A 12,573-nucleotide genomic window follows, 5' to 3' on the forward strand; every position below is an offset into this window, starting at 1 on the left:
AAATCCTATCCATAGTTTTGCCGATGATAGCACATTGCATTCCACTTTCCATTTTGAGAAACCTTGTCCTGCTCAATCAGTTTCAACATCTTGAAAATCTGCTACCAATTCCATTAAATGCCAATCTCCAGGTAATTCTCCAGTAGGGTAAAGATAACTTTATTGATTTCAATCCTTCTAAAATCCAGTCTTGTCTTATATCTCGCAAAAAGGATTCTTCTGCTCCTATGCTTATCTTTGGTGACACTACAATTTCTAGGCAAAATGATATCTCTCTCTTTTGGGGATTACCTTGACCTCTAATCTCTCTTGGCACAAGCACATTACAAATATTGCTTCCTCTGCATCTAAAAAACTTTGTTTTCTCTTTCACTCTCGGCGTTACTTTTCTTCCAAACAGCTGTTCACTCTTTACAAATCGCAAATCTGCCCTACAGTGAAATATTGTTCCCACATCTGGGGTGGTGCCCCCAAAACCTCTCGGGCTTCTTGATTCCATTCAGAAGAGGGCAGTTAGGTTAATTAGAGATTCATCTCTAACAGTCTCTCCACTCGCTGTTTCATAGATGTACTGTTTCTGCTGCATGCCTCTTCTACAGATATTTATGGGCACTGTTCTTCTGAATTGACTTCTATAACTCCCACTCTCTCTCTCTCAACACAGTCCGAACACGTGTCGCCACCAGCCAACATCCATTTACTGCCAAACTTCAAACTCACAGAACCAACTTTCATCTTCCTCGTTTATTCATTCAACTGCCATTTTCTGGAACAACCTTCCTTCATACGTATTTCCTGAAAATTACAGTCTACAGAAGTTCAAGTCCAATGTCAACAAATATCTTCTTTCGTCTTCTCAACCTCCAACCCAAAGCATGGTACTAAGTACTATAGGTTCTAATCCCTCTCGTGTTTGGGGTTTACATAAAAAAAATATATATATATCGATCCATTAATCTTTCCTTTTAGTGCTTCCTTCTACATATTAGTAGAGGCCCAACAAATACTATCCACTTGCACAGGAAGGTATGCACCCCTCCTTTTTGGCACACAAATTAGTGAGATGACAAGAACAGCCTATCATTCAACTGCTTAATCTTTACTTTTAATACCATGCCCACTCAATTTTTTTTTTAGGCCCACAAAACAGGTACATTATCAACACTAAGTGCCAGATAATTTTTTTAAAGGAAGGAATCCCATATAATTTTAAGTTTTCAGAAGAAATTCCTAATATTATACCATGTAGAGTCACCTTCCAATTCTTGCACTGAAAGAAAGCTGCTTTCAGTCTTATATTTTTACAAACACATGCACACATGTTACAAAAGGTCACCACAATGGATATAGTTTGGATCACTGATTACTGCCATCTGTAGCAATCAAAAGTGGTCCATTTTTCCAAGCTAACACTCTCATTTTTGTTTTTCAACAACTGCTTTTTTTTTACTATATCACTTTTGGGAAACAAATTTCTGAATGATGCACTTGCACAATCAGCACAACTCAGGAGAAGAGCACATTCTACAACAAAATATACATATAAAGATTCAGCACATATGACGTAATCACTATGAATTGCATAGAATGACATGCTAATTGTTTTAGCATGTCATTCTGTGCACTACAATCTATCCTTATGATTATTTGTTTGTAAAAGACATTGCCATTCTCACCAGACAAGTCTTTCCATCAATTGACCCTTTCAAGAGGCTCACTGCTCTTTTTTTTTTTTTTTTTTTAATGCAGCCTCATTGATAAGGCAATGTGAGCTTTCATAACAACTTACTTACACCACATGCTAATCTTCATGTTGATTGTATCCAAAACAAGTCTTTTTCCTAATTTATACCCTTCATTTATACCCACTTAGTATTTAGAGTAAGTTGTGGGTTATTATTTCTCAAATGAAGAATCTTGCATTTGGCAGCATTAAAAATTAAACTGTCATTTCTCTGGCCATCTATGAAGCTTCATGGATGGTCAGAGAATGATCAAATCATTCTGGATGGTTTTTTTTTTTTTTTTTTTTGTTTTTTTGGTTTTTAGGAGCATTAGCAACTAAGGCCATATTGCTCCGGGGATATGCGGTGGTCATTCCCTGACCTTTCCGCATCCTCCGTATTTGGTGGTGACGGGCTCGAACCCCGGTCTAATCAAGAAGCGTGTGCTACGCACTGCTGCTCCTTCCCACCTGGCTACGGAGGCGCCATCATTCTGGAGAAGCTCAGTCTAACCTGTATCATTAAACACCTTCCTGACCTTTATATCAACTACAAATTTCTACATCACATTCTTTAATCTATTATCAATATCATTCAATATCATCCAGAAGTTCTCAGCATAGATACACATGTAGTTTTTCATGTGTGGCATAGTTATGTGCAACTTTTCATGAATATGTGCTGAAATTCAAACTAAGTTTTTACTGGATCATGTCACCTGACCAATGCATTAAATTCTTAATAATTATCAGACAAACAGAGAACAAAATACAGAATTTTCTTTTCAGTCATAAATCGATGATCTATTAAAATGTTCTAAAGCGATTTATGGTTTGGGAAACTGTCCCAAAAGTCTGTTATTGTTCCTGATATCATTAATGTCTATTATTATTTACAGCTTCAAGAATGTGGGCCTCACGTAAAAGTTTCAGTTGATGTTTATTAGTCAAAATGCTTTGAAGTCAAGATTTTGCCGCCACCCCCAACAACTTAAATTTAGTATATTAAAACCATACTAAATTTTAGAGATATAAATTAAGTTTTTAACAAAAAAAAAAAAAAAAAAAAATTATAATGCCTGAATTAAGTAAAAATTAAATTAAAGAATGGTCTATATAATGCAAAAGCATTAACAAATCCTACTACTGTGTCATATAATACCAGAAGTCTGGCATTAGAACTTAATCTTAAAATTATACCTGAACTCAAAGTTGTCAAATAGGAGGAGCAGTGACTCTAGATTTCGGGACAGAATTTTAGAAAAATTGGAAAGTTATGTTTAACTTTACTTTACATTAATAGAACTTTGAGAGAAAAGGTATTATGTACAACACAATGGGGCATTCCCTAAAAAATTCAGTCTTCATAGACGTTTTTCCCTATTCTAGTGTCTGTAACTGATCATGGTACAGATGTGACATTTCAAAATTTGAACTGTTCTGCACAGCCAATAAGCACAATTTTGCATCACATTTGAATTTAAAGATGCCAGAAAATACAGATTTTCTCTTAAATTTAGGAAATTCAATCACTATTAGAAAATCTCATTATGTATTTTAGACAATCAAATCTACTAAACTCTCAAGATACCAGCTGCTGAAATAAGATGGAACAGATTGTTCACAATTTTCAAATCCATTCATCCACAGCATGATCATATTAAGGAAATACTAACTTAACCTGATCGAGGTCTAGGAGAGAGAAATTCATATTTCATAAATGATTACAAAATTAGGAGTCAAATTCAAATTACATGGAAAGAGGTTTAAATTGGATTGTACGAAGTTCTCTTTAGCTGGTGAGCTGTTAATTATTTGAATAAATTTTCAAAAGGTCAACAGGATAGTTACTTATGCAAAGAGGGAAACACAACATGTGTCTAAAACGTTTTAAGACTGCATTCATAAAAAAAATCAAAATCAGGGAAAAAATTTATTACCAATTAATTTTCAAAGTACATCTTTCATAACTCGATAAACCTCTTTTCATGGTTGTACAGGCTTGTATGGATATTTCTGTGAAACTAATCTTGGGTAATAGCTATTTAACTCCCTTGTCATGCTGGTTTGTATCTCTAAAATGCTGTCAAAATGGTGCCCTTTCAGGTGGGATTTCACTTTGGGGAACAGAAAATGATCAGCAGTGCTAAATCCAGCAAATAAGAGGGATGGTGAAGCACTGTAATGCCCTTCCATGCAAGAAACTTGCTTGATGATGGTAGTATTGTATGAAGGTGCATTGTCATGAAGTAAGAATTGCTCACCTGACTCAGCCACATCCAGCCTAACATGCCCTATTCATTTCAACAATCTGTCCATCACTCCTCTGTAAAATTCAGAGTTGACTGTCTTGTCCTTTCAGTACAAATTCTTTCTGCACAACTCGTTGGCAATAAAATTTTAAAAAAAATCACCAACTTCATTTTGGTTCAAGAATTTTGGAACCAGAGTTTTTGTCCCTGGCGAATTTTCTCCAACATACACCGCTTATTGGCTTTTTGTTTTTGGTTTGTACACAAAGCACCAGGATTCATCACCAGTTATTTTTTTTTTAAAAAAAAAGTCTGGATCACTGTCTGCCATCTCAATGAAATCTCAATGCATAACTCATTCCTCCTTCTGTTCCTCTGTTAATGCATATGTCATAAAGTGCAAGCACACTTTCCTTTTTTCAAATCTTCTACAACAATCAAACACATGGTATCTTTACTGATATGAAACTTGTCTGTTATGATGTTATCATTTGGAGGGGCAGATGACAACCTTCCATTAACAGCTGCTGAACGTTTTTGATGGTCGAGTCCATGCGAGACCTGAAAATGTAAGGCAATCACTGTGCATAGTCTCAAATATCTTCCTGCCCGTACCAGTGAAAAATGTTGGACCGATAGTGCTTCATGTCCACAAGCTGTACTCACCATTGCAACTGTTTCTTTTGCACCTTTTCTGGCTTTAAAACAATTTTATCGCTACTCTTTGCTCGGTTCTCGAATCCACAATGATGTGATTTTACTGCACCAACTTAAACATGACTTCATCTTTGTGCACACTGATGAAACTTGGCACAGAGACTTGAGTGAATAGTTTCAACAGTGACCAATATATGGTGCTAGTAGTATCATTTAAAAAAAAACCAGTCAAACTTTTCAAACATATCTTGTATACTATTTATTATTTTTTTTTGGCTGGTGTAGCAAAGCTCTGTAACATCTTTGCACTGTACAGCTAATACTAATAACACTGTGTATATTAACTAAATAATGAAATTAAATAAAATTGGGTAGAGTACTTATATAACATACAAACAAATAAAATAATTTGAATCTTTAGATTATAGAATTTCATAATGATGTGCAATTATCCTATTGTCTATCTACTGTTCCCTGTTCTAAAGGAATATCAATGGGGGGGGGGGGGGGAAGACTCTTTTGCAGTTGATTTACCTAAAGAATCAACTCAATTCCCATATTAAACTAACTAGTATTCAACAAATGCTTTCCATAATTAAAAATAGAAAACCTACCTGTTTATGACCAGATATAGTTTTTTCAAATTTCCCATCATACGCTCCCCAAATTTTGATTAATTTATCAGCAGCTAAAATAAATAATGAAAAGGAAATTAGCATGTGGAACAGAGTTGTACTTTAAAAATAATGCTATATACAATGTTGGATCAAAAAGTACCATGACTGAATTTGTCAAAAAGTATATAAAAAATATGTGCTGGCACATGTGTACTGTGCCCCATGTTTATTTATTTAATTTTATTAGTGTTCACTTTTGTGCTGTAATGAGTTTCAGGTAGCACTGGATTCATCTCACCATTCCCTGTAAGAAGACCACTAATATGAAATATATGATTATCTCTTTATATGATTGCCACTACAAGTCGGCAGTCATATTTCAGCAGAACCAAATTTCAGCTAAGAATAACAGCCTGTTTACCAATAATACAAGTCCATAATGTAGTGGGATATCAGACACCAGATCACCATTAGAAGCAACTCATAAACCAAAACAAAAAATGAAAAAAGGATCAACCATGAGTTGCAATTGCCAAACCCAGGCATTACAATTAGCATTTATAGAGTCATATAATGCAAGAAAGCAAGCTGTACATCATTAGCAAAAAAAAAAAAAAAGGAGAAATACTTCCCATTTCACCCATCCATTCGCTACAAAAAAAAAAAAAAAAAAAAATCCAGTTCTAACTTTGAATTTATTTAAGTTATTAACTCCACGATGACAATGTGGAAGTTTTGTTCCAGTACATGCTAGCTAAATGCAAATTTCAACACATCTATTCTGCAACTGTCTTTCCTCAATTTGAATTTATGCCCCTTCAAGTGTATAATCTGAGCAAGAAGAAGAATCCCATCATCAGTGAGCTTGCGCAAACAATTTAAAGCCTTATACACCTCAATCAGATCAGTTTGCAGGTGCCTAGTCTCCATATGCTGCAATTTACAGAACTTAAGCCTTTCTTGGTAGGGGGGAACCTCTTTTGTTACCCTCAATCTTGTTGCCCTTCTCTGTACTTGTTCTAACAACTCTACATCCTTCCTAAAATGAGGCTTCCAGACCTGTACATTGTATAAGGCAGTGGTCAGGCCACACCTTGAATACTAAGGGATAATCACTGATAACAAAATTTCTGTATATCACTAACAAGATCCCATTAGCTGCTCTGGCAGCCTGTTGGCACTGCTCAGAAAATTTTTATATCTTACAAAATTACCCCCCCCCACCCAGCTGGTACATTACTCCGGGTTTGCTGCTACCCATATGCAGTACTATGCAATTGTCAATGTTAAACTTCAGTAGCATACTATTCATTACTGTCATTTACAACCCTACCAACTTTTGTATCATCTGCAAAATTTGACATTAAGCCTGATTACCTTCATCAATAACATTAATAAATACAGAAAACAACAATGGCCCCAAAACAAAACTCTGCAGGACTCCACTAATAACATTAGTCCATGAAGAGCAGTGTCCACTGATTACCACTGTCTTCTCTCACTCAACCATCCTTTTATCCATTGTAGCAACTTTCCCTTAATGCCATACTGATCCATTTTGTACAGTAGTCTTCCATGTGCAACAAAGCTTTCCTGAAGTATATGATATCAAAATTGGTTTTTTTTGCATCCAGTTCCTTTGTGACTACATCATAGTACATCAAATTAGTTGGACAAGACTTCCCTTTAACAAACCCATGCTGTGTCTGAACTATTACTGTAGTCTTGTCTAGATGATCCTGCAATGCTTATTTAACCAGTGACTCCATTATGTTCCCTGGAACAGAAGTTAAACTAACAGGTCTATAATTACTTGTAATGTAAGGGTCTTCTTACTTCCTTTGCTACCTCCTTTAATATAACTGGATAGATCCTATCCACCACAGGTGACTTTCTTAGGCTTAACTTCAACAATTTCTCCTCCACTTTGCTCTCAGTTATTACAAAATCATTTAGTTCCCTGTTAGAGTTCAGACATATGTCCTCCACTTCCCTACAAATTCCTCATGTGTGAATGCAGATGCAAAATACTTGTTCAGTTTGTCAGTTATCTGAACAGGATCATCAACAGTTGAACCATCAACTCCTACTCTTATTTTTGCTTTCCCAGTGCTTATGCAACATCAAACTGACTCAACATTGCACTGTCCATCTATGCTAATTGGATGTACTTCCTTAGATTTTGTTTCTTAACTAACAACATAACCCCTCCTCCCTTCCTATCCTATCTATCCTTAAATTATGTACACTATCAAAAATATATATAGTGATGGATGTTGCAGGTGTCCCATAGTGTGGGTCATCTTCCAGGCTCTTCCTCCCTTGTTTAAATTCTGCTGTCCACTTCTTAACCATAGAATGGGAATGGACATCTTCTCTTAATATGTTAACCATATCCCCATGAATAGTCTTTGGCATTAGTGTCTTTTTTTCCCAAACATTGGATGACTGTATGATGACTGATTTTGTCCATCTTTCCTCATTCACAAAACTTTGTGAACTTCAGGACCTGTTATTAAAAGACATTATTGAAACTGCACAAAAATTGGTTGGTTACTGTTTGAAAAGTTAAAAATTAAATACAGAAATTTTTAACACTGTACTATCCTTTCATACTTGGGCACCGAACTTTTTAATCCCCCCCAATATCAAGCTAAAGGCAGTCTGATAGTTCTGTAAAGAAGAATTATACTGTAGTATTATCATTTTTCAGTCTGTCAGCTATACCAAAGATTTCTTGTAATCTGCCTTCACCTGCCTAACCTCCTTTGTGACTTGATTACAGACTATTTTATATCTACCATAGGCGTCTGTGTTGCCTGATAAGTTATATGCATCCCATGCATTTTTATTCTCAGCCACAAGCCTCATTAATACACCTGACATCCATTTGGGCATAAACCTAGACAAGTATTTCTTAGTCAATATGAAAAGCATAGCACCTTAATTTCCTGAATACTTCCCATATAGAATTTGCTGTTTTAAATTTTATACTGTGGGACCAAATCAGTTGGTCCCACAGTATAAAATTTAAAAACTGTCTGAGACCACTATGGTCACATTTATGAAAGCAAAACTCCTTCCCTTTACCCCTAATGGTAGTTATACATCTTTAAGTAAATCCCACATGAGTATACTGCATATTCTTAATGAATGAATAATCACTGCTGATAATCATATTAAGTGTATTACTCCCTCTGGTTGCCTCTCACATTTTCTGCTGTAGAAAACAGTCATCCAGTAAATCCACAAGTTCCATTCAATATCTGGAAAGTTAAAATCCCCCATTATAAGACATTGATTTACTGGCCAACTCTATTTCTCTGTACAGTTGTTTGTTGTACTCATCAGAGTCATTTGGCTTATAACACACTCCTCTCATTTTTGCTGTCTCAGTGTCACACCAAACAGACTCAACATTGCATTGGCTAAACAGGTCAACTGCATGCACTGCCTTAGATTTTGTGTTTCCTAACTAACAGCATAACCCCTTCTCCCTTCCTTTCCTGTCTGTTCTCTCTGTACACATTGTACTTCCGAAATTCAAATTCTGTATTTCTTATGTCCATGTGGCACAACGTCTCTGATATCCCAACTGCCTTTGTCTTGACCAGCACTTCAAATTCATCAAATTTATTTACTATACTCCTAACATTGGTGTAGATGCAAGTATCCATGCACCTGTTCTTACTCTTAGTTACCCAAACACAGCCCATGTATTTACTTGTTCCATGTTGACTCTCAGCAGTTCTAAGAAAACTCTAGCACCTTGTTTCCCAGGCTGCTGCTCATTCCAATAAAAGCAGTGCAAGAATCACTTTCATCTCTAATCTGGAAGTCTGTGGCCATTGTTAATCTATGAATTAATTAAAGAAACAATAATAACAGAGCATCTGGCAATCTGGAAGTCTGTATAATCACATAAATCAAAACAAAATCCCATGTCATGGAGAAACAAAACAAAATTAAATTAAGGAGCCATTGAATACCTCAGTATCCAACAGATGTAAATGATACAGTTAAGAACTACCAGTGGGGAAGCCTAAGATTTTAGGCTTCCCCATAGCACCACTGATAGTTCTTAATAAAAGCACCCATTACAGATCATGTTAAACCCTCAAAAACCATATGCCGCACAGAGCCACTTCAGAAACCTCCACAGTATAGTGTTTGCCAGCTCAAACAGAATTTTTCTGAAGTCAGGTATGATTACTATCTGGACTGGAATACACTTCTTGATTGAGTGGATCACTCATTTCTAGGGTTGGCCTCTGAACCCTCTCCCCCATGATGATGATTTTATCCCAGTAACCAATAAAACTTCACTTTCTTCTATCAGCAGGATCTTGTTTGCACAATAAACAACCCACAAAGCAAATACTCTGTTGGACTCAATAAATTTCCTTTATTCATGCTGAAAATTTGCTTTTCCATTGCCTTAAATTGGCATATTAATTTATATTTTAGAGTTGCTTTATATTCCTAGTAATAATACTTTAGTTTAAATTGAATTTTGACAGATTGTGTAGGTTATTACCTAGTATCGGCAAGGGTATCAAATCCACGTGCGGACAGGTTTTGCAGCTACCGCAAACAAAAAGTTTTTAATTATACTGAGACGCTTTACTGACTTAATTGTTAGATTTAATTATTTTCTATAAGTATCTTATAGACCTAGTCAAGTTCCGTGGTTTATTTTGAATTTAGATAGTGCGATTTGGAAAGTAAATAATATCTCATGTCCATAGATTAACCGTTCGCAACTTGCGGCTATTGTTATACGATACAACGCGTGCTAGCATAAGGTTTAACAGAAAACTAGATAGTGAGTATAGTAGTATCAATTAATCAGTAAAATTTATTAATCTTATTAAATTTCATTGTCAATTGAATTTACTTTTTTAACTAAATAAATATAGAGGCCTAGTTATTACAAACGTAACATCATAAATTAATACATATCAGTTGACAAGGGATAAGAAAGTCCTATAATGTAACTCTAAGATAATATTCGATACCGAAATACATTATATATATAGTGTTATAACTGCATTGGGATATAGGTTTAGGGTTATATTTTGTATTGGAATTTTATTGAATTTGAATAGAAATCATAACTCATTATTTCTATTCTCATGCAGCAGAGTAAAGGACTCAAACTATTGGCAGTGCTGTGGCTCAGGGATGAACTCATGGGGTCGGCTGTCCTCTGAATCAGTCTATTGAAATACACTGCTTGTTTGATGTTTGTGGAGCAATCAGGAATGGGACATGATATTGCCAAGGGGAATGTCTTTGTGTGTGCGCGATGTAAGGAGTGCAAGGAAACAAGGTGCCAACTCGGCATTGTTATGGGCTTATATGAGAGCTTGAAGGACAGGGTGGATGCCCTCGAAGGATTTAAATTGAGGGGCCCATCAAGCTCTCAGCTGCCCACATCAATGCCAGAGCTTGCACTTGAACATCACGCAACACAGTGGCAACCCCCAAAGCAGAATGCACTGGTCCCAAAGGAACTAGTTGTTGTAGGTGACTCTACTGTCAGGGAAACGGGGAACATATTGTGCAAAAAGGATAGATGGAACAGGCCAGGGTATGTCTACCAGGGGCAAACACATACCCTGATCCTGTTCCATCTATCCTTTCTGCACAATATGTTGATGACGTTGTAGGGCAGATATCATCCTTTAAAAGGCACAAAGGGTGATATTGTTGTGCACGTTGTCACCAATGATATAAAAGTAGGAGACCGGCAGAATAACTTAACAAGTACAAGACAATACTGAAAAAAAGCTGTGAGTTAGGGTTGAATTTGAAAGTGTCTGCAAATCTGCTCAGACACGATAGGAGGGAGTATATGATGAGTCTTGTCGATCAATTCTGCCCTGGAGAGATTGTGCAAGGCTCAAGGGGTAGAATTTTTTTCAGCGTGGTCTGTGCTTGTTAACAGGAGAGATTGCTTCTACAGGGATGGGATACATTTAAATAGAAAGAGTGCAAGAATATTTGCTGATGCCAATGAAGCAGAGTTAGGTGTGTCTGAAAACTGCTTGCTTCGGGAGATACATGGACTAATAGATTAACAGTAGCGGCTGGCAGAGGTAAAAGTGATTCTTGCACTACTTCTATTGAAATTCAATTGAGCAGCAGCCTGGAAAGCAAGGCAATGGGAATTTCCAGGATCTGGGAGTCATGGAACAGGTAAATACATGGGCTGTGATAGGGTAACTAAGAGTAGAAACAGGTGCATGCATACTTGCATATACACCAATGCTAGAAGTATAGTTAATAAATTCGATGAGCTTGAAGTGCTAGTCAAGACATCAAAGGCAGATATTTTTGGGATATCAGAGGCATGGTGTCACACAAACATAAGCAGTGCAGAACTGAAATTTGGGGAGTACAATAACTTCCTTTGCTGCCTCCTTTAATATAACTGGATAGATGCCATCCACCATGGGTGCCTTTTTTATGCTTATCCTCAACAATTTCTCCTCCACTTTCCTCTCAGTTATTACAAAATCATCTAGCTCACTGCCAGAGTTTACTTCACCTCTGGCATTCCCCTTCCTGAATAATTCCTCATGTGTGAATGTAGATGCAAAATACTCATTTAGTTTGTTAGCCACCTGAGCAGGATCCTCAACTGTTGAACCATCAATATCCAGTGGACAAATCTGATTCATCCCTTTCCTTCTAGAGTTTTCTTCATAGGTAAAGAACTTTTCTGTTTTTCTTTGCATCCTTTGCCAAGGATTTCTCATAATCTGCCTTTGCCTGCCTCATCTCCTTTGTGACTTGGTTACAGCTCATATCTAACATAGGCTTTCATGTCACCCATTAATTTATACGTATCACACGCATTTTTCTTCTCTGCCATATGTCTCATTAGTTCATCTGACATCCATTTAGGCCTGCACCTTGAACAATATTTCTTAGTTGGCATGTAAAGCATAGTAGCTTCCAAGATAAGTTCTTTGAATGCTTCTCATTTTGAATTTGCTGTTAGTAACATCATCAGTTTGTCCCACTGTATAGAATTTAAATATTCGCCTTTACGAAAGCAAAAACCCTTCCCTTTAACCCCTGATGGTAGTTACCTCTTTGAGTAAATCCCACTTCAGCACACTGTGATCACTGCCACCTAGTGGTTCTTTTATCTGCAGATTCTTAATGCATGAGGAATCACTACTGATAATCAGATCGAGAGTATTACTCCCCCTCTAGTTGCCTCCCGAACATGCTGATGTAGAAAACAATCATCGAATAAATCCAAAAAAGCTTTGCTAGTGTGTGAGTGACCAACCCACAAATTCCAGTCAAT

At 36.5% G+C, this 12,573-nt stretch overlaps 1 protein-coding gene across 2 annotated transcripts in view; it reads right to left on the reverse strand.

Moving 5' to 3' along the window:
• The window catches only part of wds (WD repeat-containing protein wds), a 302,400-nt gene that overhangs the window by 233,039 nt on the left and 56,788 nt on the right, over positions 1–12,573 (reverse strand). For both annotated transcript variants that reach the window (XM_090371872.1, XM_090371871.1), the window contains exon 4: positions 5,247–5,320. In XM_090371872.1, coding sequence (XP_090227998.1) covers positions 5,247–5,320 — 74 coding nt within the window. The remainder of the gene's footprint in view (positions 1–5,246; positions 5,321–12,573) is intronic.

Source organism: Mastigoproctus giganteus, chromosome 4, assembly GCF_048544385.1.
Source record: "Mastigoproctus giganteus isolate SK-2022 chromosome 4, ASM4854438v1, whole genome shotgun sequence".
NCBI classification, from domain to species: domain Eukaryota; kingdom Metazoa; phylum Arthropoda; class Arachnida; order Uropygi; family Thelyphonidae; genus Mastigoproctus; species Mastigoproctus giganteus.